The 23193-nt window shown below is 63.0% G+C and overlaps 1 protein-coding gene across 5 annotated transcripts in view; it reads right to left on the bottom strand.

Moving 5' to 3' along the window:
• Positions 1-5161: 5161 nt before the first annotated feature.
• Positions 5162-23193, bottom strand: part of LOC123369592 (histone-lysine N-methyltransferase SETD1A-like) — a 33853-nt gene continuing 15821 nt past the window's right edge. For 4 of the 5 annotated variants that reach the window (XM_045015340.1, XM_045015342.1, XM_045015339.1 and 1 more), the window contains exons 5-20: positions 22377-22647; positions 21141-21262; positions 20204-20424; positions 18149-19226; positions 17020-17886; positions 16027-16203; positions 13236-13323; positions 12413-12546; positions 12069-12144; positions 11075-11335; positions 8957-10273; positions 8337-8506; positions 7855-7965; positions 7294-7413; positions 6873-7010; positions 5162-5624 (exon numbers count right to left, since the gene is read on the bottom strand). In XM_045015340.1, coding sequence (XP_044871275.1) covers positions 5451-5624; positions 6873-7010; positions 7294-7413; positions 7855-7965; positions 8337-8506; positions 8957-10273; positions 11075-11335; positions 12069-12144; positions 12413-12546; positions 13236-13323; positions 16027-16203; positions 17020-17886; positions 18149-19226; positions 20204-20424; positions 21141-21262; positions 22377-22647 — 5325 coding nt within the window. In that variant the 3' untranslated portion in view covers positions 5162-5450. The remainder of the gene's footprint in view (positions 5625-6872; positions 7011-7293; positions 7414-7854; positions 7966-8336; positions 8507-8956; positions 10274-11074; positions 11336-12068; positions 12145-12412; positions 12547-13235; positions 13324-16026; positions 16204-17019; positions 17887-18148; positions 19227-20203; positions 20425-21140; positions 21263-22376; positions 22648-23193) is intronic. The other variant, XM_045015343.1, reaches the window with a different exon arrangement.

The raw sequence follows: 23193 nt of genomic DNA on the forward strand, positions 1-23193 counted from the left end.
GTTCCTCTTTCACACACTGCGCCACTTTCGCTTGCGAACGGCTGGTTGTCTGCCCCCAGCCGGGCGTGGGCGGGTATCGGGCATGAGCCCTTGTGCCAGATCAGAGCCAGCGCCCCCTAGGGGGGAAGGTCCCTGTCCCATTCCCCACCCCCCAGGCCCAGCCAGTCCCCCAGCCTGGGGCTGGATTGGAGCTGGTGCCCCCTAGAGGGGAAAGTCCCCATGTCCCATTCCCCACCCCGAGCAAGCCAGTCTCCTGGCCTGGGGCTGGATCGAGGCCGGCGCCCCCTAGAGCAGGGGTGGGCAAACTCTGGGCAGCACGGTAAGGGGGCACAGAGCAGGGGAGTTCGGGGTGGTGCTCAGGGGGCAGGGGTGTGGATACGGGTCGGGGTGGGGAATAGGGGGTTGAATGGGGGCAGGGGTCCCAGTCAGGAAGGAGGGGAGGCAGGGAGCAGAGGCTCTGGGGGGCAGTCAGGGGACAGGGAGAAGGGATGGTTGGATGGGGCAGGGGTCCTGGGGGGGGCTCAGGAATGAGAGGAGGGGTTTGATGGGGCGAGGAGGGTCTGGGGGTGGTTAGGGAGGGGGGGGACCAGGCCACGACCCCCTCCCCTAACCCGCCCTCCGTACAATTTCCAAAACCCAACGCCGCCCTCGGGCCAAAAAGTTCGCTCCCCTCTGCCCCATGTCCCATTCCCCACCCCTGAGCCAGCCAATCCTGGGTCAAGATTGGAAGAACAGCCAATCACACACAGTCTCGCTCTCTCTCTCACAGATGGCAGGGGCGAGAGAGACACACATGAAAACCTGAGACCCACAACCAGGCTAAGAAAAAATATAAATAACCCCCCTTTGGGGGCTGTATTTTTTTTTTTTTTTTTTTTTTACAATAAAAGTTTAATGACATTTATAAAAATGTGCTTGTCTGGCACCAAGTATTGAATCCACAACGTATTAACATATGTACAGTAGGAAACCGAGGACAGTAAATTAAAGAGAGCGGAGGGAGATCGCTCGGACTTTGGTGAAGGAGGGGTAGGGGGAATGTGTGTTTTCTTCACTCTGAGCCCAACACGCTCGTTCAGCGCCCCCAGCTGGAGAGATCTTTAACAACACACACCGAGAGAGGGGGAACCTTTTGGGGAGTGTTTTTTGACCTACCCTAGAGCGCTGGGAGTCGGTTCTGAGTGGGGTTTTGTCCGCTACCGAGGTAGGGGGGGATCTTTTCTCCCATCTGAGTTTCTGATCTGGTTTCTCTCGGCTCAGAAGGAAACTGCTTTGCATCCATGTCCAGTTCTGGCTACTCTCTGTGCCCCCGCCTGGAGGATTCCTTCTTTGGGGTTTATTTCCAAGAAAGCGACGGTTCAGCTGAGACGGGAGAAGAGAGATCCCAAGCCTCCCATACCCAGCAGAGCCAAACCCTCAAAGGCAGAAGGGAAAGAGATCTCAGACAAGAGACCTACTTAACGTGATTGCCGAACGCAAGGTGGGCGAGTTCCAACGGAAACGGGCGAGGTCTGACACATTGGGATGCAGACAAGACACAGGCCTGGCTGACTCTTAAATCAAAGTCCGTCAGATGGGCTGGCATCGCTTGCCATTCATGGGGGATGTCTGGGGAGTTAAGAGGGGATGAGTTTGTGGCTTTGAATTAAAATCAAGAAGAGGTGATGACTAAAAAAAACAGAAAAAAATCAGTTGGTGGGGTCAGATGCCAGGGTGATTCATGCCCGTCACAGATCGGAATGGGCAGATATTCCCCATAGTGGATGGGGTTTGAAATTGATTTTCTCCCTCCTGGATGAGCTGTGGAGCAAACGGTGGAGTTGTGATTTTTCAAAAGCCTACTCCCCATCGCCGGGGCTGCCTTTCCAACCAGGGCGATTTAGAAACCCCACTCCCATTTATCACTGAATCTCAATCTCGTGGTCTGCTTTGGAAAGATGCAGGGATCGCTGAGATCCAACGAGAAACAGGAGCTGTGGCCCACACCCACCCAAGTCAATGGAGTTAGACGTCTATATACCGTCAAGAATCAGGACCTGTCTCTAAATCCTGTGCGTCTCGAAGTGACCATGGCAGCTTCAGAAAGTTTGAGAGACTCGCCTAAAAGCTTTGGCTAATATGCATATCCCAGAGCAAGGGCCTGAAATCTTGCTTTCTGAGCTGACAGGAGGTCCCCATTCTCCCCACACCTGTGCGGAGCCGGAGTGGCAAAAAACATTTGCTCCGACACCAAACGCCAGAAGCAAGCCCAGAGATTAAAATCAATGCTGAGAAAATGAGGCAAGTTACAAACCATTGCAGACAGAAACAGTTAAAAAAAAAACCAAACAAGGGGCTGGCGGGTTTAAGTCGGTAAACCAGCTTCAAATTGGGGGAGTTCTGAGTTGTTAGGCACATGTTAAATGCCCCGTATTGCAGGTGCTACAGAGATTTCTTCCTGGCTTAGAGACACATCAGGGACGTGAGTTTCACTGGAGCTTGAGTGTAACGTTTTAAAAACAGGCCTTTCCTTCTAGCCGCCTATGCGCCCGAGAGGGAAAATTGATGTCCAAGATGATCTCACGGGGAGGAAAAGTTGTGCACTGTATTAAAGTTGAATTAAACAATACACAGAGGAAACTGCCAGTTTCAGTGGGTTAAGAGGTTCGAGTCTATAGCCCTTGGCTGGTGTATTTCTATTTGGCGAGTTGCAGGGGGAACGGCAGGTTTAGATGTCTTCACCGTGCACAGGGTGGAGTTTGGACACGACACACACTCAGTTATGATTCAGCAAGAAATAAATTGGACACAAATGTTGCTCTACAGGAAGGGGCAGATTCGGCTCCAGGAGTAAATCCAGAGTGAATCTGTTGATGCCAGTGCGAATCTGCAATCGATTCCACTGATTGCAACAAAAGTTGGTTATACCAGAGGAAATCTGGAGTGACTTTAATGGAGTCTCTCCAGGCTCAGACTAGTGTAACTGGGATCAGAATTTGGCCATAGCCCTGCAGAACCCAGTGGAGTCACTCTGGATTTACTCCAAGATTCTCCCACTGCCCATCTCAGATGAACCGTTACCCAGTTCAATTTCATTTGCTAAGAACTCTCCGGGGGACAGAGACAGCCGCTGTCAGACTGACAGCTGTGTTTTCCCAGCACGGCGATATGATGGCAGAGGCAAAGCAGTTTCCAATCAAAGCCAGGAAGGTTTCCAACAGCCAAGGGTCGGCGGTTCAATCTCATGAGATGTTGAGGCCTTCTTCTGACGGTCACCAGGAGAAAGATTTGAGCTCAAGACAAAAAGCTTTTGAAGCAGACTTGAGGAAAGAACGGCCTTGATTCTTCAGACACTGCTATTTCTGGGGTGCTCACACCGACACCTGAAAGGGGCCTGACTTTCAGGAAATACTGACTATCTGCCCCCTGGAAGCCAGATATTTGTGTGGAATCTCGAGCTAGCCACCCCAAAAATCACTAGCCATTTTGGAAAAGCGGATACTTGGCTGGCAAAGGAGAACAGCGCTAAGGGTGACAATTTGGCTGTCGATCTCAGCTCTGGCTTTACACCTCGGAGTCCCGTATAGGAAGGGCAATGCATTGGCATCTAGATCGGCCCTGTGGATGAGAGAAGAGAATTTGCGGATGGATACATGGATAATCTGAGGTGAACGCAAAACTAATCGAGAAGCGAATTTGGGGATGGAACTGTAGGTGTGGAAAATCCAAACCTCGAAAAGGCAGATGCAACAACAAACAAGATTTGGTGATTTACGCTTTAGCACAGACCAGCCCAAAGCTCAGAAACAGGGACAGGAATTTAACTGCCTTCCCAAACAGAATCCCATCCAAAAAACAGAGTTGAAGGCAAATCAACATCTCATAGATTGGACCCCAGACAGTCCAGCCACCTTGACCAAATCCGCCGGGGAGGAGCGTTCATCTTTTGAAAACAAAGCCATAATCCCAACCAGCGTCAGGTTGAGACTCGCGAACGACACCACAAAAGTTGGGGCAAGATTGGCTCCATATCCACAAGCCAGATTTCCTGTTTTCCCGTCTCTCAGAACCGACTCCCGTTAAAAAAAGCAACTCAACAAACTGTATTTTCTCCAGTGCCCATCCATAAAGGGCTTTCTGTTCACCCCAGGGATAACAAAGCAAACTTCGCATCGAAGGAAATTAAACTGGGGCGAGATAGCTTATTTACAACCATTTCTTTCTTTTTTAGTCGGAAGAGGGGGGAAAAAATAACAAAAAGAATATTTACATACCAATTACTTTTGTGTGTTTCTACAAGAAACAGCCAGTCCATCTGGAATATATACACAACTTTCTTCTCCTAAAGAAAAATTAACAGGGGGTCTTGATTCTGGTCTCGGCTTACGCTGGAGATACGCTCTGCCCGAGCGACACCGGGGTGAGCGAGAGGAGAATCCAGCCCCTTTATTATTATCTATTTGTGTTTTTATTTTTAATATGTTGGGGGGGAGGGAGGGGCACACACTGATTGGCAGCAGGATAAAGTGATCTGATTGGTTCTGTTATATTTGAGAGGGGACTGGGTATTGTTTTGTTTTGTCCAGAGGGAAAGATTTCTCCACAGATGTATCAGGGCATTAAAGCTAAAGGGACGCGGGACTTTGCGAGGCACTGTAATCAAAGGGTGGAGGCTGTGTTCATAGTGGAGTGAATCAGGAGTGGCACCTGTTACAAAACTGATGAGGGGGGAACAGAACAGTAAAAACCCGACCATCCTAAACAGATCCTCCCCCGCCGTCGAGGGCGCTCGGGAGCTACCTGGCGCGGGTGGGAAGAGCAGCAGGGACAAACAGATGGAGGGACAGGGAGAGTCTGCTTCAGGCTCTAATGCTTTGGACTCCGACCCCTTGGGTGGTTAGAGACATTGCCGGCGCTTTCCGCTGCTTGCGTACTATGGTCACAGCAATGGCAAGCCCAAGGCATTTCCCACCATGCTCAGCTCCCTTCCCCTGACAACCGGGTGGCGACAGGTGTCCATCAAGCAGGAGGACAGGGGAGAAGGGAGGGCTCCTGCACGCAAGGAACCGAATTCCTCTTCAGAGGCAGGGAATATAAATGCAAAGCAAAACTCCCAACTGTGGTGGAAAGAGGGCAACTCCACTCCCAGCATGCACTCTGCTCCGCTGCCCCCAAAGCATCCTGGGGATTTGTGTCAAGCCCCCCCGGGCTGAAGCAGAGCTGCATGCTGGGAGTCGTGGGTGGGGAAGGAACGAGTCTTGCCTGGGCAAAGCTGCTTCCAACTCAGCTCATGCCAAAACGTCGTCAAGGCTGGCTCTGGAGCCAGTCTGCATGGGGGCGGGGTCCCTAAAGGCAACCTGAATCCGGACCTGGCTTCCCCGGGCGGAGGGCGGATCCCGGCAGAGAACGACTGGCCGTGGGCCCCGTGACCAGGCGCCGAAGGAGGGGCAGGGAACACAATAAATACGGTCTCAGTTCAGGGTGCCGCGGCAGTTCTCTGTGCCGCACAGGCAGGGAATCTTGTTCTCCTCGATGGGGAACTTGTAGTCGTAGGTGATCTCCTCGTTGACGCCGATGGGCTGCTTGGAATAGATGACGATCTTCTTCTGAGCCTCGATGGTGATCACTTTGGCATAGCAGTTGGGCTGAGGGATACAGGGAGTGGGGTGAGCGACAGCCACGGTATCCACCCCCCCCGTTGGATGGGCCCTCCCGGGGGGCTGTGGAGAGCCCACCCGCAGCGCTCTCCTGCCCCGCTCTCATAGGTACACAAGCGACGGGGGGGGGGACCCAGGAGACTCTGCCACGGACTCCGTGTGAACGCAGAGTCGCTGCACCTCTCCGGGCCGTGGCTCCCCCGGCTGGAACGCGGGGCCATATAAGCTGGGTGGCCCAGGCTGACAGAGCGACGGACCGAGACGGAGGGACAGACGGACACAGAGCTGGGAGGGAGGGACGGGTGGATGGATGAACAGATCCAGGGACAGAGCAGCCCGGCCCAGTGGCTCCGACCCCCACCCAGGGCGCCGTGTACACAGACGCTCATGAAGCCACCTGAGCCGGGCCTGGCTGTAGAGCAGGGGTCCCCAACCTTTTCAGGACCAGGGACCGGCAGAGGGAGCGCTCGTCCCGCGGCTCAGCTGGACCGCCCGCAGGGACGCCTGCGGCAGCTCAACCGGAGCCGGTGGACCTCCCGCAGGCGTGCCTGCGGGCGGTCCAGCTGAGCCGCGCGACCAGCGAACCGTCCGCAGTCATGCCTGCAGGAGGTCCACCGGAGCCCCGGGAGCAGCGGACCTCCTGCAGGCATGACTGCGGAGGGAGCGCTCGTCCCGCGGCTCGGGTAGACCTCCCGCAGGCACGCCTGCGGGAGGTCCACTGGGTCGGTTCGTGGCCCGGTTTGTAAGAGGCCGGGCCGCGGACCAGGGGTTGGGGACCCCTGCTGTAGAGGGAGGGGATGAGGAACAGCCTGTAGCACAGATGCCCTCCCCCCAACGCAATCGGTGCTGAGGCCCCTCCCTGAGCCACGGGCGCCCCCCCGGGTGAGAAGCCAGGAGCTCTGTCCCCCTCCCTGAGCCACAGGCGCCCCCCCGGGTGAGAAGCCAGCAGTACTGTCCCCCTCCCTGAGCCCACAGGCGCCCCCCCCGGGTGAGAAGCCAGCAGCTCTGTCCCCCTCCCTGACCCACAGGCGCCCCCCACCCGGGTGAGAAGCCAGCAGCCCCGCCCCCTCCCTGACCCCCAGGCGCCCCCCACCCAGGCGAGAAGCCAGCAGCCCCGCCCCCTCCCTGAGCCCCCAGGCGCCCCCCACCCAGGCGAGAAGCCAGCAGCCCCGCCCCCTCCCTGAGCCCACGGGCGCCCCCCACCCGGGCGAGAAGCCAGCAGCCCCGCCCCCTCACCGTGCAGCAGTGGTTGATGAAGCGGGCCAGGTTGCCGCACTTGGTGGCGTCGATGATGGTGTCGTGGTCGACACGGAACAGGTAGCTGCTGCCGATGCCCTCCTGCACGTAGCGCTTCTCCCGCATGTCGGCCACCACCTGCGGGCAGGGGGAGAGCGGTGAAGACACCGAGACACTGCCCCGCGGGAACAGCTGCACCCCAACGGCCTGCCTGACGCTGAACTGCAGCCAGCTCTGGGGCGGGGCAGCTGGAGACCAGCCGCACAGCGACACGGCACACAGATGGCTCACCCAGTGCTGAGACGCAGCCACCTGTGGGGTCAGGCAACTGGGGGACTGACCCTTGTCAATTCCCCCCCCCCACACACACACACAGCCTGGCATCACTGGGGCAGTGCCACTGCCGCACCCCCGGACTCACCTGCCGGATGTTCTGCCCCACATACTCAATCACCATCTCATCCGCAGCGATCGGCTCCATGGCGAACAGGCCCCACTCGTGGATACGGCTCCGGCCAAACCGCAGCTTCTTCTTACGGAACTGGAGTGAGGGGGCACAGGCGGGTTACAGTGCTGGTGTGACCGGGACACACTGGCCTTAGGGGGCAGCCGTGCCCCTGCCCCGAGCTCCTGCCCCGCAGCCTGCAGCACAGCGCCCCCTAGTGGAGCAGCTCTCAAACTTTTGTACTGGTGACCCCTTTCCCACAGCAAGTCTCTGAGTGCGACCCCCCATATAAATTAAAAACCCTTTTTATATATTTAACACCATTATAAATGCTGGAGGCAAAGCTGGGTTTGGGGTGGAGGCTGGCAGCTCGTGACACCCCCCCCGGTAATAACCTCGTGACCCCGAGGGGTCCCGACCCCCAGTTTGAGAACCCCTGTCCTAGTGCCTCCCAGGACATTCTCTGCCCTTCTGTAGCCAGGGAAGCTGGTCCTGCCGCACGTGCCACACCGAGGAGCCGCAGCGCTGAGCACGCACCTTGAGCTGATTGAGCTTCAGCAAGTCACTGTCCAGGATGGCGGAGGAGCCGATGGCGCTGAGCAGGCGCCGCTGCTCCGACCTCCGCTCCGACAGGATGCGGTTGGTGCCCTGGGAGACGGCAGGAGGGGGGGTTAGAGCATCTGTCCCCCAAAAGGGGTCACGTCACCGACCACTGAAATGCCCCCACCCCCTCTCCATGTCTGCAAGGGGGACAGGCGGTTTAGGATGATTCAGCCCTGGGTGGGGACAGGCAAGATGGGCCCGGCTGGGGCATCTCCACCTCTGCCAGGGGAACAGGCTGTTGGGGATGACGTGCCCTGGGTGGGGACACATGAGATGGGCCCGACTGGGGCATCACCATTTCTGCCGGGGAACAGGCAGTCAGGGACAATCCTGCCCCGGGGGGGATGGTGAGATGGGCCCCCCGGGGCATCTCCATCTCTGCCAGGGGCTCAGGCTGCCGGAGACGCTCCTGATACCTGGGTGTCCATCACCTCCAGCTCCTGCGCCGTCACGGGACACACATCGAGATATTTGTCCTTCTCCTTTTTGCTGATGGGGTAGTAGCCTTCGCTGCGGGCACAGCCAGTCTGGTGCTCCCGCAGGTCCGACGACTTCCGCTTCCGCTTGGGGTTGGCGATGTTGGTGAGTGGAGGCAGGGGCTAAGGAAAAGGACGGCTGGGAGAGACCAACGTGCCCAGACCCCTCATCCCCTCCAGGGGACAGGATCCGTGGGCCTTTCAGCCTCTCTAGGGTGGCAGCCGGGGGCACACTTGCGTCAGGCTGTGCCAACAGGGGCAGACAGGGATGCCCACCACGCAGGCCACGGGGTACAGATCCCATAATCTCATGTTCTATAGGACACCAGCCATTCAGCTGACTACTAAACTTCTGGGGCCAGATTGGAGCCAGCGCCCCCTACAGGGGAAAGGCCCCCTCTCACCTTCCCCACCTCTGAACTAGCCAGCCCCGTCCCGGACGGGATGGGACCCAGCACCCCCCTAGGGGGGAAAGGTCCCATGTCCCGTTGCCAGCCCCCCTGACCCCACCTGGGGTGGGATGGGAGCCAATACCCCCCGAGGCTCCACAGCAAGGATATTGGTGTGGTGCACCCAGTGGGTGTCGTTGAGCCAGTCGGTGCTGTTGTCCTCCTGCAGCAGGCGCTCGTAGGTGAGTTTCAGGTAGTGCATGTCCTCCACGTCCAGGCCCGAGTTCCAGATGTCGTAGAGGATGGTCATCTGCTCGAACTCGCTGCGGGTCTCAAAGGAGGGGAGGGGCTGGGGCCAGGGCTTGTGCGAATGGGAGCGCAGCGTCCGCCGGCGCGTCTCGCCGGCGTCGGCGTCCTCGCTCTCCTCCTCCTCCTCCTCGCTCTCTGAGGGGCAGGGCTCCGAGGCCGGGGAGTCCGGTGCCTCCTCCTTGTCTCGGTGTCGCTTCCTCCTGGCCCGCTCCTCTCCCGCCAGTGCCAGGAGGGCGCCCACCTCTGGCTCAGCCTTGGCCTCGCTGGCCTCCGCCACCACCTCCTCCGGCGCCTCCAGCACCTCCCCGACGTGCCCGCCAAAGAGATCCACCCGCAGCAGCTCAGCTGGGCCCGGGGCCTCCTCCTCGGCCTTGGCTGCTCTCCGGGGAGCTGGCGGCGCCGCTCTCACCGCCATGGCATAGTTGTGCTCCAGGAGGATGCTGTTATCTCGGGGTGCAGGCAGGGCTCGGGGGGGCGACTGCTCTTCCGCCTCATCTGACGTCTCCGTGCCCTCCGAATCCTCGGCCTCCTCTTTGGCGCGGCCAATGGGCATCTTCAGGGCGATGTCTGCCAGCACGGCTAGGTCCACGCCGCCCGCCTCGGGCTGGTTTGCCAGCTCCAGGAGGGACGAGGCACCCAGCTGCTCCCGGAGCCGCAGCCGCTCGGCCTCCCCGCTGGCTAGGGACCGTGGGGGCTCTGAGGAGCGGGAACGGGAGCGACGGCGTCCGCTGCCGGCGGGCGGCTCCTCGGCCCAGCACTTCACCAGTGAGGCGTGGTCGGCCGGCAGGTTGCTGATGGTTCTTTGGCTGGCTTTGGGGGGCTCCCGCTTACGCCCCCCACTGACGGGAGGCTTGGGGGCAGGGGGCGGCGTGGCAGGGCGGGGGGTGTCCTGCGCTAAGGGCACTTGGGGCATCGGCGAGGCAGGTTCCACAGGCACTACTGCAGGAGGCGCTAGCTCCTCGGCAGGGGGCGGGGGCGGAAGGGGAAGGGGGGACGGGGCTGCTTCGGCCACCTTCTCTGCCCCCGTCTTGGCCCCCTCCTCCTCGCCGGGGGCTGAGAAGGAGACTGTTTTCCGGCGCTTCTTGGGAGGCGGCAGGAGGGGGATGGGCGAGGAGGGGCGGGGAGCCAGCTCAGCCTCACGCGCCTCTTGGGGGGCGGCTTTCTGCTCCGCTGTGGGCTCTGTGAGGAGGGAGATCACAGGGGGTTAGAGACCCCCAACCACACACCAAGACGGAACCCAGGGCCCCTCACTGCCTCCTGGCCTGGCCCCTACTGCGGCCCCTTCACTGCCCCCCACCACAGGCCTCAGCCAGAAGAGCCTTTGTCAGCTCGCCCCCATCCCGCTGCCCTTGGGCCCTGACACATGGCACGAGATCCCCGACCTCCAACAACCCTCCGCTCCTGCTAGATGGGGCATCTCCAGCTCTGCCAGGGAGCAGATGGCTGGGGATGATCCTGCCCCGGGTGGGCACGGGTGAGATGGGCCCAGATGGGGCATCTCCAGCTCTGCCAGGGAGCAGACGGTTGGGGACGATCCTGCCCCGGGTGGGCACGGGTGAGATGGGCCCAGATGGGGCATCTCCAGCTCTGCCAGGGAGCAGGCGGCTGGGGACGATCCTGCCCCGGGTGGGCACGGGCGAGATGGGCCCAGATGGGGCATCTCCAGCTCTGCCAGGGAGCAGACGGCTGGGGACGATCCTGCCCCGGGTGGGAACGGGCGAGATGGGCCCAGATGGGGCATCTCCAGCTCTGCCAGGGAGCAGACGGCTGGGGACGATCCTGCCCCGGGTGGGCACGGGCGAGATGGGCCCAGATGGGGCATCTCCAGCTCTGCCAGGGAGCAGACGGTTGGGGACAATCCTGCCCCGGGTGGGAACGGGCAAGATGGGCCCAGATGGGGCATCTCCAGCTCTGCCAGGGAGCAGACGGCTGGGGACGATCCTGCCCTTCCTGAGGTGATGGACGTAATTGGCTACGTACCTAGCGTGGCCTCTTTGACCTTCTCCAGTTCCGTGCCCGCCAAGGACTCTACTTTGCTCTCCTTCCCTGCTGGCTCCACGGGGCAGCTGTCCATGGTGGACTCGTCCATGGTGTCCTCAGCCGTCCCCTCCACGCTCTCAGCTTCGTCCGAGGAGGAGGAGGAAGAGGACGAGCTGCTCTCAGAGTCCGAAGCGCTGTCGCTGTCCTCGTCCGATTCCTCGTAGAGGGAGTATACAGAGGAGTCCTCGCTCTCTGCTGCTTCTAGGCAAAGCAAGGGCAGCTCAGTCCCCACTGTCTAGCAAGCTATTGCTGAGATGCAGCTACCTCTGGGGCGGGGCAGCTGGGAACAGCCGCACAATGACTCTGCACAGGGATGGCTTGCCTGGCACTGTGACGCAGCCAGCTCTGGGGTGGGGCAGCTGAGGAACAGTGATACCACCTGGGAACGGCTCGCCCAGTGTCGAGGGGCAGCTGGGTAACAGCCCCACACAAACATGCAGTCTTTCGGGGGGAGGCGATGGAGACTCCTGCACTGGGCTGGATGCACAGAGGGGACGGAGGGAGCCAGAGCACAGTAAGGGGATCTGGCCAGAACACCGGGGTTCATGCTCTGACTCTTGCTGAAGGGGAGCCAGGACTTTTGATAACCATCCAACGTCAGAGGCCTGGTTTCTGCCTCACCTGCCGCTCTTTATGTGCTGGTAATACTGGGCACCGGGGCCAGCACTGACTGCCAGGGTTGAGCGCCCCCTGCCGAACCCACACCCAACAGCCTGCAGCACAGCGCCCCCTAGTGCCACAGAGCCAGCCCTGCCTGCCAGCGGAGAGCGCCCCCTGCCGAGCCCCCACCGTGCTCCCTGCAGCACAGCGCCCCCTAGTGCCACAGCGCCAGCCCTGCCTGCCAGCGGAGAGCGCCCCTGCTGAGCCCCCACCGTGCTCCCTGCAGCACAGCGCCCCCTGGTGGCAACGATGGGGAACATCCCAGTTCTTTTACCTTCTGATTCCTCTTCCTTGTCGCTGTGCGCTGCATCCTCCTCTTCCTCCTCCTCGTCCTCTTGCTCGTCCTCCTCCTTGACAGGATGAAATAGGGTACATGGAGAGAACTCTTGGGGTCTGGAAAGGCTGGGAGAATCTTCTACCTTTCCGGGCTCTCCCTGATCCCCAGGCAAACCACCCTCAACTTACCTGGGAGATGAAGTCTTCAAATGGGGAGGGGAAACTGAGGCAGGCAGAGAGGGAAGGGATTGCATGCACAGCGGATGGGCCCTGACAGGGTGCCTCCCCCTCTGCCGGGGACCAGACTGCTGGCGATGGGCTAGAAGTGCTGGCTGCTCTCACCTTCTCCGAGGACGACTCTTCAGAGGTCTCTTCCCCTTCGCTGTCCAGGCAGAAGAGCTTCCGGCGCTTGCCCGGCCCCTTGATCCACTCTTCCTCCCGCTTGGATCCCTTTGGGCCTTGAGCCGCCTCCTTGTCTGTGAGGGGCAAGGGAGGGATTTACACAGGGAGATGAAACCAGGAGTCTTGGCTGCCAGCCAGGCTGCGCCCCCCACTCCCCCCACTATTTCTCCAATCCACCAGCCCCCACTCCCCTCCCAGAGCCGGGGAGAGATCCCAGGAGTCCTGGCTCCCAGCCCCCCCTGCTCTAACCCACCACCCCCCACTCCCCTCCCAGAGCCGGGGAGAGAACCCAGGAGTCCTGGCTCCCAGCCCCCCCTGCTCTAACCCACCAGCCCCCACTGCCCTCCCAGAGCCAGGGAGAGATCCCAGGAGTCCTGGCTCAAAGCCCCCCTGCTCTAACCCACCAGACCCCACTCCCGTTCCAGAGGGGGACAGAACCCAGGAGTCCTGGTTCCCAGCCCCCCCTGCTCTAACCCACCAGCCCCCACTCCCCTCCCAGAGCCGGGGAGAGAACCCAGGAGTCCTGGCTCCCAGCCCCCCCTGCTCTAACCCACCAGCCCCCACTGCCCTCCCAGAGCCAGGGAGAGATCCCAGGAGTCCTGGCTCAAAGCCCCCCTGCTCTAACCCACCAGACCCCACTCCCGTTCCAGAGGGGGACAGAACCCAGGAGTCCTGGTTCCCAGCCTCCCCGCTCTCACCCACAAAACCGCCACTCCCCTCCCAGGGCCGGGATTGAACTCCCAGCCCCGCTGACACTGCTCACCATCCTCCTCCTCCTCTGCGGGAGTGGAAGGCCGGGGTCGCGCCTCTTCACTGCTCTCCGAGATCTCAGAAGGCTCTTTCCTTTTCACCTGCAAAGAGCACAGTGGCTGCCAGGGATAGGAGCAGCTTGGGGAGTTGACAGGCTAAGAGCCGTGTTCTCCAAAGGGGAAAGGCCCCACGTCCATTCCCCGTCCCCCCCCGAGCCAGCCAGTTCCCTGCCCTGAGACCGGAGCAGAGCCAGCGTCCCCCAAAGGGGAAAGGCCCCATGTCCATTCCCCGCCCCCCCGAGCCAGCCAGTCCCATGCCCTGGGGCCAGATGAGAGCCGGCGTCCCCCAAAGGGGAAAGGCCCCATGTCCATTCCCCACGCCCCTGAGCCAGCCAGTCCCACACCCTGGGACCGGAGAGGAGCCAGCGTCCCCCAAAGGGGAAAGGCCCCATGTCCATTCCCCGCCCCCCCGAGCCAGCCAGTTCCCTGCCCTGGGACCGGAGAGGAGCCAGCGTCCCCCAAAGGGGAAAGGCCCCATGTCCATTCCCCGCCCCCCCGAGCCAGCCAGTTCCCTGCCCTGGGACCGGAGAGGAGCCAGCGTCCCCCAAAGGGGAAAGGCCCCATGTCCATTCCCCGTCCCCCTGAGCCAGCCAGTCCCACGCCCTGGGACCGGAGAGGAGCCAGCGTCCCCCAAAGGGGAAAGGCCCCATGTCCATTCCCCGCCCCCCTGAGCCAGCCAGTCCCACGCCCTGGGACCGGAGCGGAGCCGGCGTCCCCCAAAGGGGAAAGGCCCCATGTCCATTCCCCACGCCCCCGAGCCAGCCAGTTCCCTGCCCTGGGACCGGAGAGGAGCCAGCGTCCCCCAAAGGGGAAAGGCCCCATGTCCATTCCCCGCCCCCCCGAGCCAGCCAGTCCCACGCCCTGGGACCGGAGCAGAGCCAGCGTCCCCCAAAGGGGAAAGGCCCATGTCCATTCCCCGCCCCCCTGAGCCAGCCAGTCCCACACCCTGGGACCGGAGCGGAGCCAGCGTCCCCCAAAGGGGAAAGGCCCCATGTCCATTCCCCGCCCCCCCGAGCCAGCCAGTCCCACGCCCTGGGACCGGAGCGGAGCCGGCGTCCCCCAAAGGGGAAAGGCCCCATGTCCATTCCCCACGCCCCTGAGCCAGCCAGTCCCACGCCCTGGGACCGGAGCAGAGCCAGCGTCCCCCAAAGGGGAAAGGCCCCATGTCCATTCCCCGCCCCCCCGAGCCAGCCAGTCCCACGCCCTGGGACCGGAGCGGAGCCGGCGTCCCCCAAAGGGGAAAGGCCCCATGTCCATTCCCAGGCCCCCTGAGCCAGCCAGTCCCATGCCCTGGGACCGGAGCGGAGCCGGCGTCCCCCAAAGGGGAAAGGCCCCATGTCCATTCCCCGCCCCCCCGAGCCAGCCAGTCCCACGCCCTGGGACCGGAGAGGAGCCTGCGTCCCCCAAAGGGGAAAGGCCCCATGTCCATTCCCCGCCCCCCCGAGCCAGCCAGTCCCACGCCCTGGGACCGGAGCGGAGCCAGCGTCCCCCAAAGGGGAAAGGCCCCATGTCCATTTCCCGCCCCCCTGAGCCAGCCAGTTCCCTGCCCTGGGACCGGAGCAGAGCCAGCGTCCCCCAAAGGGGAAAGGCCCACGTCCATTCCCCGCCCCCCTGAGCCAGCCAGTCCCACACCCTGGGACCGGAGCGGAGCCGGCGTCCCCCAAAGGGGAAAGGCCCCATGTCCATTCCCCGCCCCCCCGAGCCAGCCAGTTCCACGCCCTGGGACCGGAGCAGAGCCAGCGTCCCCCAAAGGGGAAAGGCCCCATGTCCATTCCCCACGCCCCCCTGAGCCAGCCAGTCCCACACCCTGGGACCGGAGCGGAGCCGGCGTCCCCCAAAGGGGAAAGGCCCCATGTCCATTCCCCGCCCCCCCGAGCCAGCCAGTCCCACACCCTGGGACCGGAGAGGAGCCGGCGTCCCCCAAAGGGGAAAGGCCCCATGGACATCCGCTGCCCCCCCGAGCCAGCCAGTCCCACACCCTGGGACCGGAGAGGAGCCAGCGTCCCCCAAAGGGGAAAGGCCCCATGTCCATTCCCCGCCCCCCTGAGCCAGCCAGTCCCACGCCCTGGGACCGGAGCGGAGCCGGCGTCCCCCAAAGGGGAAAGGCCCCATGTCCATTCCCCGCCCCCCTGAGCCAGCCAGTCCCACGCCCTGGGACCGGAGAGGAGCCAGCGTCCCCCAAAGGGGAAAGGCCCCATGTCCATTCCCCGCCCCCCTGAGCCAGCCAGACCCACGCCCTGGGACCGGAGCGGAGCCGGCGTCCCCCAAAGGGGAAAGGCCCCATGTCCATTCCCCACGCCCCTGAGCCAGCCAGTCCCACGCCCTGGGACCGTAGCGGAGCCGGCGCCCCCCAAAGGGGAAAGGCCCCACGTCCATTCCCCACGCCCCCCTGAGCCAGCCAGTCCCACGCCCTGGGACCGTAGCGGAGCCGGCGCCCCCCAAAGGGGAAAGGCCCATGTCCATTCCCCGCCCCCCTGAGCCAGCCAGTCCCACGCCCTGGGACCGTAGCGGAGCCGGCGCCCCCCAAAGGGGAAAGGCCCCATGTCCATTCCCCGCCCCCCTGAGCCAGCCAGTCCCACGCCCTGGGACCGTAGCGGAGCCGGCGCCCCCCAAAGGGGAAAGGCCCCATGTCCATTCCCCGCCCCCCTGAGCCAGCCAGTCCCACGCCCTGGGACCGTAGCGGAGCCGGCGCCCCCCAAAGGGGAAAGGCCCACGTCCATTCCCAGGCAGTCCAGGTGCATTCACCTTGAAGGACGGGAGCCTGAGCGCCCCACGGAGGCCGGTTCCGAAGCTGAAGCCCTCGAGGCTCACGGTGCCGCCGCTCTTGGCCCAGTCGACCAAGGACAGCAGGGCCGGATCTTTGAGTTTGGTTTTCTCCTTTTCCTCCTCCTTGGCCTGCTGCTTGGCCGCGTTCTGGAAGGGCTGAAGGCAGGACACCCTATGAGTAACTCTGCCGAGAGCCACCGTGACAAGGCCCCGTGTCGGGGGTGGGGGGCTGAGTTCTGCCTTGGGAACGGCACAGGCTGGGGGAGCGCACACTGAACCCAGGAGTCCTGGCTTCCAGCCCCCCCCCGCTCTAACCCACTAGACCCCACTGCCCTCCCAGAACTGGGGAGAGGACCCAGGAGTCCTGACTCCCAACTCTCACTCCCAGCTCTAACCCACCAGACCCCACTGCCCTCCCAGAACTGGGAAGGGAACCCAGGAGTCCTGGCTCCCAACTCACTCCCAGCTCTAACCCACCAGACCCCACTGCCCTCCCAGAACTGGGGAGGGAACCCAGGAGTCCTGGCTCCCAACTCTCACTCCCAGCTCTAACCCACCAGACCCCACTGCCCTCCCAGAACTGGGGAGAGGACCCAGGAGTCCTGGCTCCCAGCTCTAACCCACCAGACCCCACTGCCCTCCCAAGGGTGGAACAGAACCCAGGCACATCCTGATTTCCAGCCCCAACTCCGACACATGGAACCCACCCCCACCTTCACCAGGGCCTGAGTCAGGAACGGGGCCAAGCCGCGGCTTGCCGCAGTGAGGGGTGGGGACATGGGGAAGTGGGGGGGAGCTAAAAGGGCTGGAGGGGCCCATGGCTGCGGGGTTGGAGGGGCACAATCCTCCAACACCAGCAGGCTGGCGGTGGGGGGGGGGGTCCCAAAGGGTTGGTGGGGAGGGGCAGATATCGGGGCTGGAGGTTGGGGGAGGCCCCACAGCTCCAACAGCGGGGGGCTCCCGCGCTCCCACCTTGGCCTTCTGCTCCTTGCGCTCCCACCACTTGTCGAAGGTGCTGAAGGCCACGTTCTCCACCATCTTGCGGTTGAGGTCACGCTGCATGATGCTCTTCATCTCCTGCGTCAGGGTGGCCAGGACGCTGTCCACAGTGGAGGCATGTGGGTCGCAGGGCGCCTCCTCCTGGTAGCCCCACGTCGCTGCCCGGTAGTCCAGCAGCCGCTGCGGTTGTGAGGGGGGCGGTGGAGGCGGGGGCTGCTCCGAGCCGGGCGGGGGCTCCTCGGTGCTGGCCGGCTGCTGCAGGAAAAGCTGGTCTCTCGGGAAGTGGCGGCTGTCCTGATCCAGCAGGTAGTGCCCGTAGAGCGGGTGGCTGGCGAACGCTGCCTCCTGGTGGTAGGGGAAGGGCTCTTCGTACTGCCCCTTGCCCTGGCGCAGCTGGTGCAGCCGGCTCAGCATCTGGGTCTGCATCTGGAAGGACATGGGCATCCCACCCCACTGGTTGCCCAGCCGGTTCATCAGCTCCAGGGAGTTAACGAAGTCATAGATGTGGGGGGGAGCAGCCGCCCCAGGTCCTGTGCCCGCGGCGCCGGCCTGCGCCCCGTAGTCCGGGAGGCCCGGCGCCTGCAGGTGGTGGGGCGGCGGGGCCTGGGAGTAGTCGGCCTCGCCTGTCAGGTGGGGCAGGGACACTGACATGAGGGGCTGCAGTGGGTAGGCAGAGGGTGGCTCCGGCGGGTGGGCGAAGGCCGAGACAGCCAGCGGCAGGTGGCCAAGGCCTGCAGGCAACACCGGGAAGTGTGGATCGGCCGGCGCCGACCCCGCGGGCTCATCCTCCGCCTCCTCCTCCGAGATCTCCATGTCCTCGCCCGATGACTGCTGGGAGGCCTGGGGAAGGAGGCGGGGTTAGGACACGCCCCCGCTGTTCCAGCAACAGGCCCCGCCCTACCCTGACCCCCAGCACTCCCACCCCCACCCCCTCCTCCCCCAGCAAGCCCAACCCTTCCCCTCCCTCTCCAAACCCACATCATCCCCACAAGTCCTGGCTCCCAGCCCCCCTGCTCTAATCCACTGGATCCCCCTCCCCTCCCACAACTGCTGATAGAACCCAGGAGTCCTGACCTCCCAGCCCCCAGGAGCAGCATCTCACCCTGTCCTGCCCGTTGGCCTTGGGCGACTCTACCCCGGCGTCCGGAGCTGGCACCACATCCTCAAAGCTGGTGGGCAGGGGTGGGGGCGGGGTGCAGGGCCCATGCGGTTCTGCCCCCTTGGCCCCCGCCTTGCCCCCTTCCTCCTCCTCTTCCTCCGTGTCTGAATTGAGGAAGGAGAACTTGGATCTTTGCTCCTTCAGCAGCATCTCGATGCGTGAGTCCAGACTGCTGTGCTGGGCAAACGGGACGCTCTCATTGGTGGTCTCTGGCGCCGGGGAGCCCAAACGGGCCGGCGAGGCCTGGGGGGCCGGCGATTGGGCCTGATCGTCGGTGCTGGCAGCCGCAGGGCTGGGCTCTTCCTTGCTTTCCTGAGCCAGAAACTCCGTGGGGGGCAGGGAGTTGGCAGCGAAGGTCTCGGCCGTGGGCAGCAGCCGGTAATCCTGGTCACAGGGGTGTGGCTCCGGGGGCAGCGGGAAGGGCTCGGGGGGGGCCGGGTAGGGAGGGTAGATGGCACCGGGGGCTGCGAAGGGCTCCGCTTGCTGGCCAAAGCTGTGGCTGTTCTGGAAGAGCGTCGCATCCGGCGTGGCGGGAGCCACGGGGTAAGCAGCTGCCGTGGTGGAAGCGGAGGAGGAGGAAGAGGAGGAGGAGGAGGAGGAGGAAGAAGAGGAAGAGGAGGAGGAGGAGGAGGAGGAGGAGGGAGCAGGGGTGGGATCGTCCCGCTGGGGGCGCTCCCGGTGCCGAGAGTGGTAACTGGAGTCCTCTCTTTGGTGGGAGCGGTGGGCGGAGGAAGAGGAGGAGTGGTGGGAGGACGAGCGTCCCTCGGAGGAGTGGCGGCGCTGGTAGCGCCCGCCTGCCCCCTCGAACTGCTGGCTGTAGGGCGAGTAGTGGGGGTCGCTGGGGCGGTAGTGCGAGGAGGAGGAGGGGGCGGCGGCGGCGGCAGCCGTGGAGGAAGAGGAGGAGGAGGAGGAGGAGGAGTAGTGCCGGCGGGAGTACGACTCCGGGTAGCTGTTCTCATGCCTGCGGGACTTGTAGGAGGTCGGCTCCGGGTGATAGCTGGAGTAGCTGGGCGTGCCTTGCCTAGGAGACGGGGGCGGGGGAGACACAGGCAGTGAAATCCGGGCACCGCAGGAACAGCTGTTAGACCCACCGCCGCTCGCGCTGAGCTGCAACCACTGCTGGGGTGGGGCAGCTGGATCACAGCCACACACAACGCCGCACAGGGCTGGCTCATCCAGCACTGACATACTGAGGCCAGCCCTTACTGCCAGGGGAGAGCGGCATCTACTGAGACCCCGCCTCGCAGCACAGCGCCCCCTAGTGCCGCACCGGGGCCAGCCCTTACTGCCAGGGGAGAGCGGCATCTACTGAGGCCCTGCCCCGCAGCACAGCGCCCCCTAGCGCCGCACCGGGGCCAGGGGAGAGCACCCCTTACTGAGGCCCTGCCCTGCTCCCTGCAGCACAGCGCTCCCTAGTGCCGTGCTGGGGCCAGCCCAAACTGCCAGGGGAGAGCGCCCCCTGCTGATCCCAGCTCCCTGCAGCACAGCGCCCCCTAGCGCCGCACTGGGGCCAGCCCTTCCTGCCAGGGGAGAGTGGCATCTACTGAGGCCCTGCACCGCAGCACAGCGCCCCCTAGCGCCGCACTGGGGCCAGCCCAAACTGCCAGGTGAGAGCGCCCCCTGCTGATCCCAGCGCCCCCTAGTGCCGAACTGGGGCCAGTCTTGGCTGCCAGGCGAGAGCGGCCCCTACTGAGGCCCCGCCTCGCAGCACAGAGCCCCCTAGCGCTGCACTGGGGCCGGGAAGACTGCACCCTGCCCTACAACACAGCGCCCCCGAGCGCCGCACGGGGGCCAGCCCTGACTGCCAGGGGATAGCGCCCCCTACTGAGGCCCTGCCCTGCTCCCTGCAGCACAGCGCCCCCTAGCGCCACACTGGGGCACTGGGGCCAGAACTGACTGCCGGGGAAAGCGCCCACCCTGCTCCCTGCCGCAGCTCCAGCCCAGCTGCCTGGCGTGAGCGCCAGTGCCCGGGTCCAGCAGAGAGTGCAGAGCAGGTACCTGCTGGAGTAGGCCGAGTCTTGGGAATACGGCGTTCCTCGGGGGGTGTGCGGGGTCCCCTGGGACGACTGGGGGGTAAACTGACCATAGAACGAGGGGGTATCCTGGCGAGCACTGGAGTATGGGGTGTCCTGAGAACAAGGGGTCCCATTGCCGGGCGTCGAACCCACAGTGCTGCCTGAGTAGGAGGAGTCGGTGGACTGGCGCCGTCGGGACTCTGACTACAAGAGGAAGGAAGAGAAGTTTAAAGACATCTGGTACCTCTGGGGCGGGGCAGCTGGGAATCGCCACGCAGCGACACCGCATGGGGGCGGCTCGCCTGGCTCTGAGATGCAGCCACCTCTGGGGCGGGGCAGCTGGGAATCGCCACGCAGCGACACCGCATGGGGGCGGCTCGCCCGGCTCTGAGATGCAGCCACCTCTGGGGCGGGGCAGCTGGGAATCGCCACGCAGCGACACCGCATGGGGGCGGCTCGCCCGGCTCTGAGATGCAGCCACCTCTGGGGCGGGGCAGCTGGGAATCGCCACGCAGCGACACCGCATGGGGGCGGCTCGCCCGGCTCTGAGATGCAGCCACCTCTGGGGCAGGGCAGCTGGGGAACAGCCACACACAGCACTGCACAGGGATGGCTTGCCAGGTACTCAGATGCAGCCACCTCTGAGGAGGAGCATCTGAGGGACAGCTGCACAGTGCTCACCCAGTGGTGAGATGCAGCCAGCTCTGGGGCGGTGCTGCAGGATAACGGCTGCACACAACGCTGCACAGGGATGGTTTGCCTGGAGCGGAGATGCAGCCACCTCTTGGGCAGCTGGAGAACATTTGTAGCTCTGACAAGTCAGGCTACTTATTCCCATTCCTAGACCTGGACGTCGGTGCCTGAATCTGAGACGTGGAGTAAGAGCCTGGCTCCCAGCCCACCCCGCCAGCCTCCTGTACCGTCTCAGCCTGGGCCACAGGCGCTGGGAATTTCTCACTCAGAGATTTGCCCCCGGTGGGAACAGTCTGAGGGGTGTAGGAGCCGTTGACGATCAGCTCATAGTACTTCATCCGCTGCTGTCCTGCAGGGGCAGGGAGAGAGCACATTTGAGAGAACATGGTCAGGCTTGGTAATTCTAGCAGACGATTCATGATGCAGCCGCTTCTGGGGCAGAGCGCAACAGCGGTACCAAATATAACTCCATGGCACCCACCCCGTTTTTCCAGGCTGCTGACAGAACTGCTCAGCTAGGGTGGAAAGACAGAGTGGGATTCTTAGGGGAACAGGAAGCCAGGTGGATACAGAATCCTGGCACACCTGGGGTCATTTACGGAATGGGGATGACACAAGGATGAGTGAAAGGTGGGAGCAACCAGCCATCCTTTGTCCCAGCAGCTTCCCCCGGAAGGAAGCTGGGGCTTAAGCTGGGTCACCCTGCTGGCCGTCTTATCTCTGCTACCCTATGGCTGCCCCCTTGATCACTCCCCACAGCACCATTAACTTTCCTGAAGACTGAGCTGCTTTAGTCTAAAGCCTCTGGGCTCTGTATAGGGGTGTATGGGCACAGACCACCAGCCCTCTGGCCCGAAATGATGACACACTACCGGTGCAAGGGTCCGATTTGGGATTTCCCTCTGTTGTCACACAAAGAGGAGCCAGCTACCCCAGGATCCCAGCAGAGAAAACCAGCCCCAATGGGGAGATGCCAGGGGTCGGAGAGGAGAAGCACTCTCTGACCCCAAGGAGGAAGTATTTAAAATACAAGCCACCTCCTGCAGAGGATGCTTCCCAGGTGACTGGATGGTGACAAGATGCTCTAGCCGACAAGAGCTGTGGGCTGGAGGCAGGAAGCCCAGGGCCTGGGTTATCCAGGAGGTCAGACCAGATGCAGGCTCTGCATTGCGAACAGCACCTAAGGGTCCCCTGCCCTCCCCCCTTCTGCGAGTGCAGCCACCCCTGCCACGTGGGGGGTCTTTGACCTAACAGATTTCGGCCACGATGCTTAGAAAGTTGTTAGATCCCCAGCTGGGGCACTGAGGGAAGAGCCCCCCCTGCTGAGCCCCCGACACTGCTACATTGTCTTAGTTCCCATTGGCTTTGAAGGAGCGACAGTGATTTGCACCGGCTGGGGCAATGAACCGCAATGGGGAGCATGGGGCCCAAGGGGAGGGGAGGGCTTCAGGCGGGGTCGGTACCTTTGATGTCCAGCTGGGCGTGGATGATGTTGCCCATGACTGTGGTGTTATGCAGGTTCTTGACGGTCTCCTTGGCTCCGCGCGTGCTGGTGAACAGCACCTTGGCCAGGCCCAGGTGCTTGCGGTTCTTGGGGTTGTAGAGAATCTCGATCTCCTCGATCTCCCCGTACTTCTTGCACATCTCGGCCAGGAAGGGCTCCTTGATGTTGTCATTCAGCCGGGCGAAGGTCACCTCCTTCAGCGGGATCTGCCCGATGTAGAACTCGTCCAGCTGCCACCGGGCAGAGGGGAGAGATCAGCACCCCCCCTCCAGGCAGGGGGAATGGGACCTGGGGCCTTTCCCCTCTACAGCGCGCTGGCTCCAATCCAGCACCAGGGTGGGGGTCTAGCTGGCTTGGGGACAGGGAATGGGCCCCTCCCCATCTAGGGGGCATCAGCTGTGATCCAGCACCAGGACAAGGGGACTGACTGGCTGGCTCAAGTGGTGGGGAATGGGAAACGGGGCCTTTCCCCTCTAGGAGACGCTGGTTCCCATCCAGCCCGTGTTGGGGACTGGCTGGCTCAGGAATGGGAATGGGGCACAGGGCCCTTCCCCTCTAGGGGGCGCTGGCTCCGACGCAGGCCCATGTGGGGAGAATCCCATCTACCCCTCTTCCCTACACAGCAGCCCCCAGTGGCCAAAAGGCTCTGGAAGGTGGCTAGATCCCAGCAGACATCCAGATGGGAATGGCCTAGCTGAAGGATTAGTAGCCGCTGCAGTAACGTCCCTGGGGCTGGCTCGGGGAGCTTGCTGCCATGCTGGGGAGCGGAGACCAGG

Source organism: Mauremys mutica, chromosome 4, assembly GCF_020497125.1.
Source record: "Mauremys mutica isolate MM-2020 ecotype Southern chromosome 4, ASM2049712v1, whole genome shotgun sequence".
NCBI lineage: Eukaryota > Metazoa > Chordata > Testudines > Geoemydidae > Mauremys > Mauremys mutica.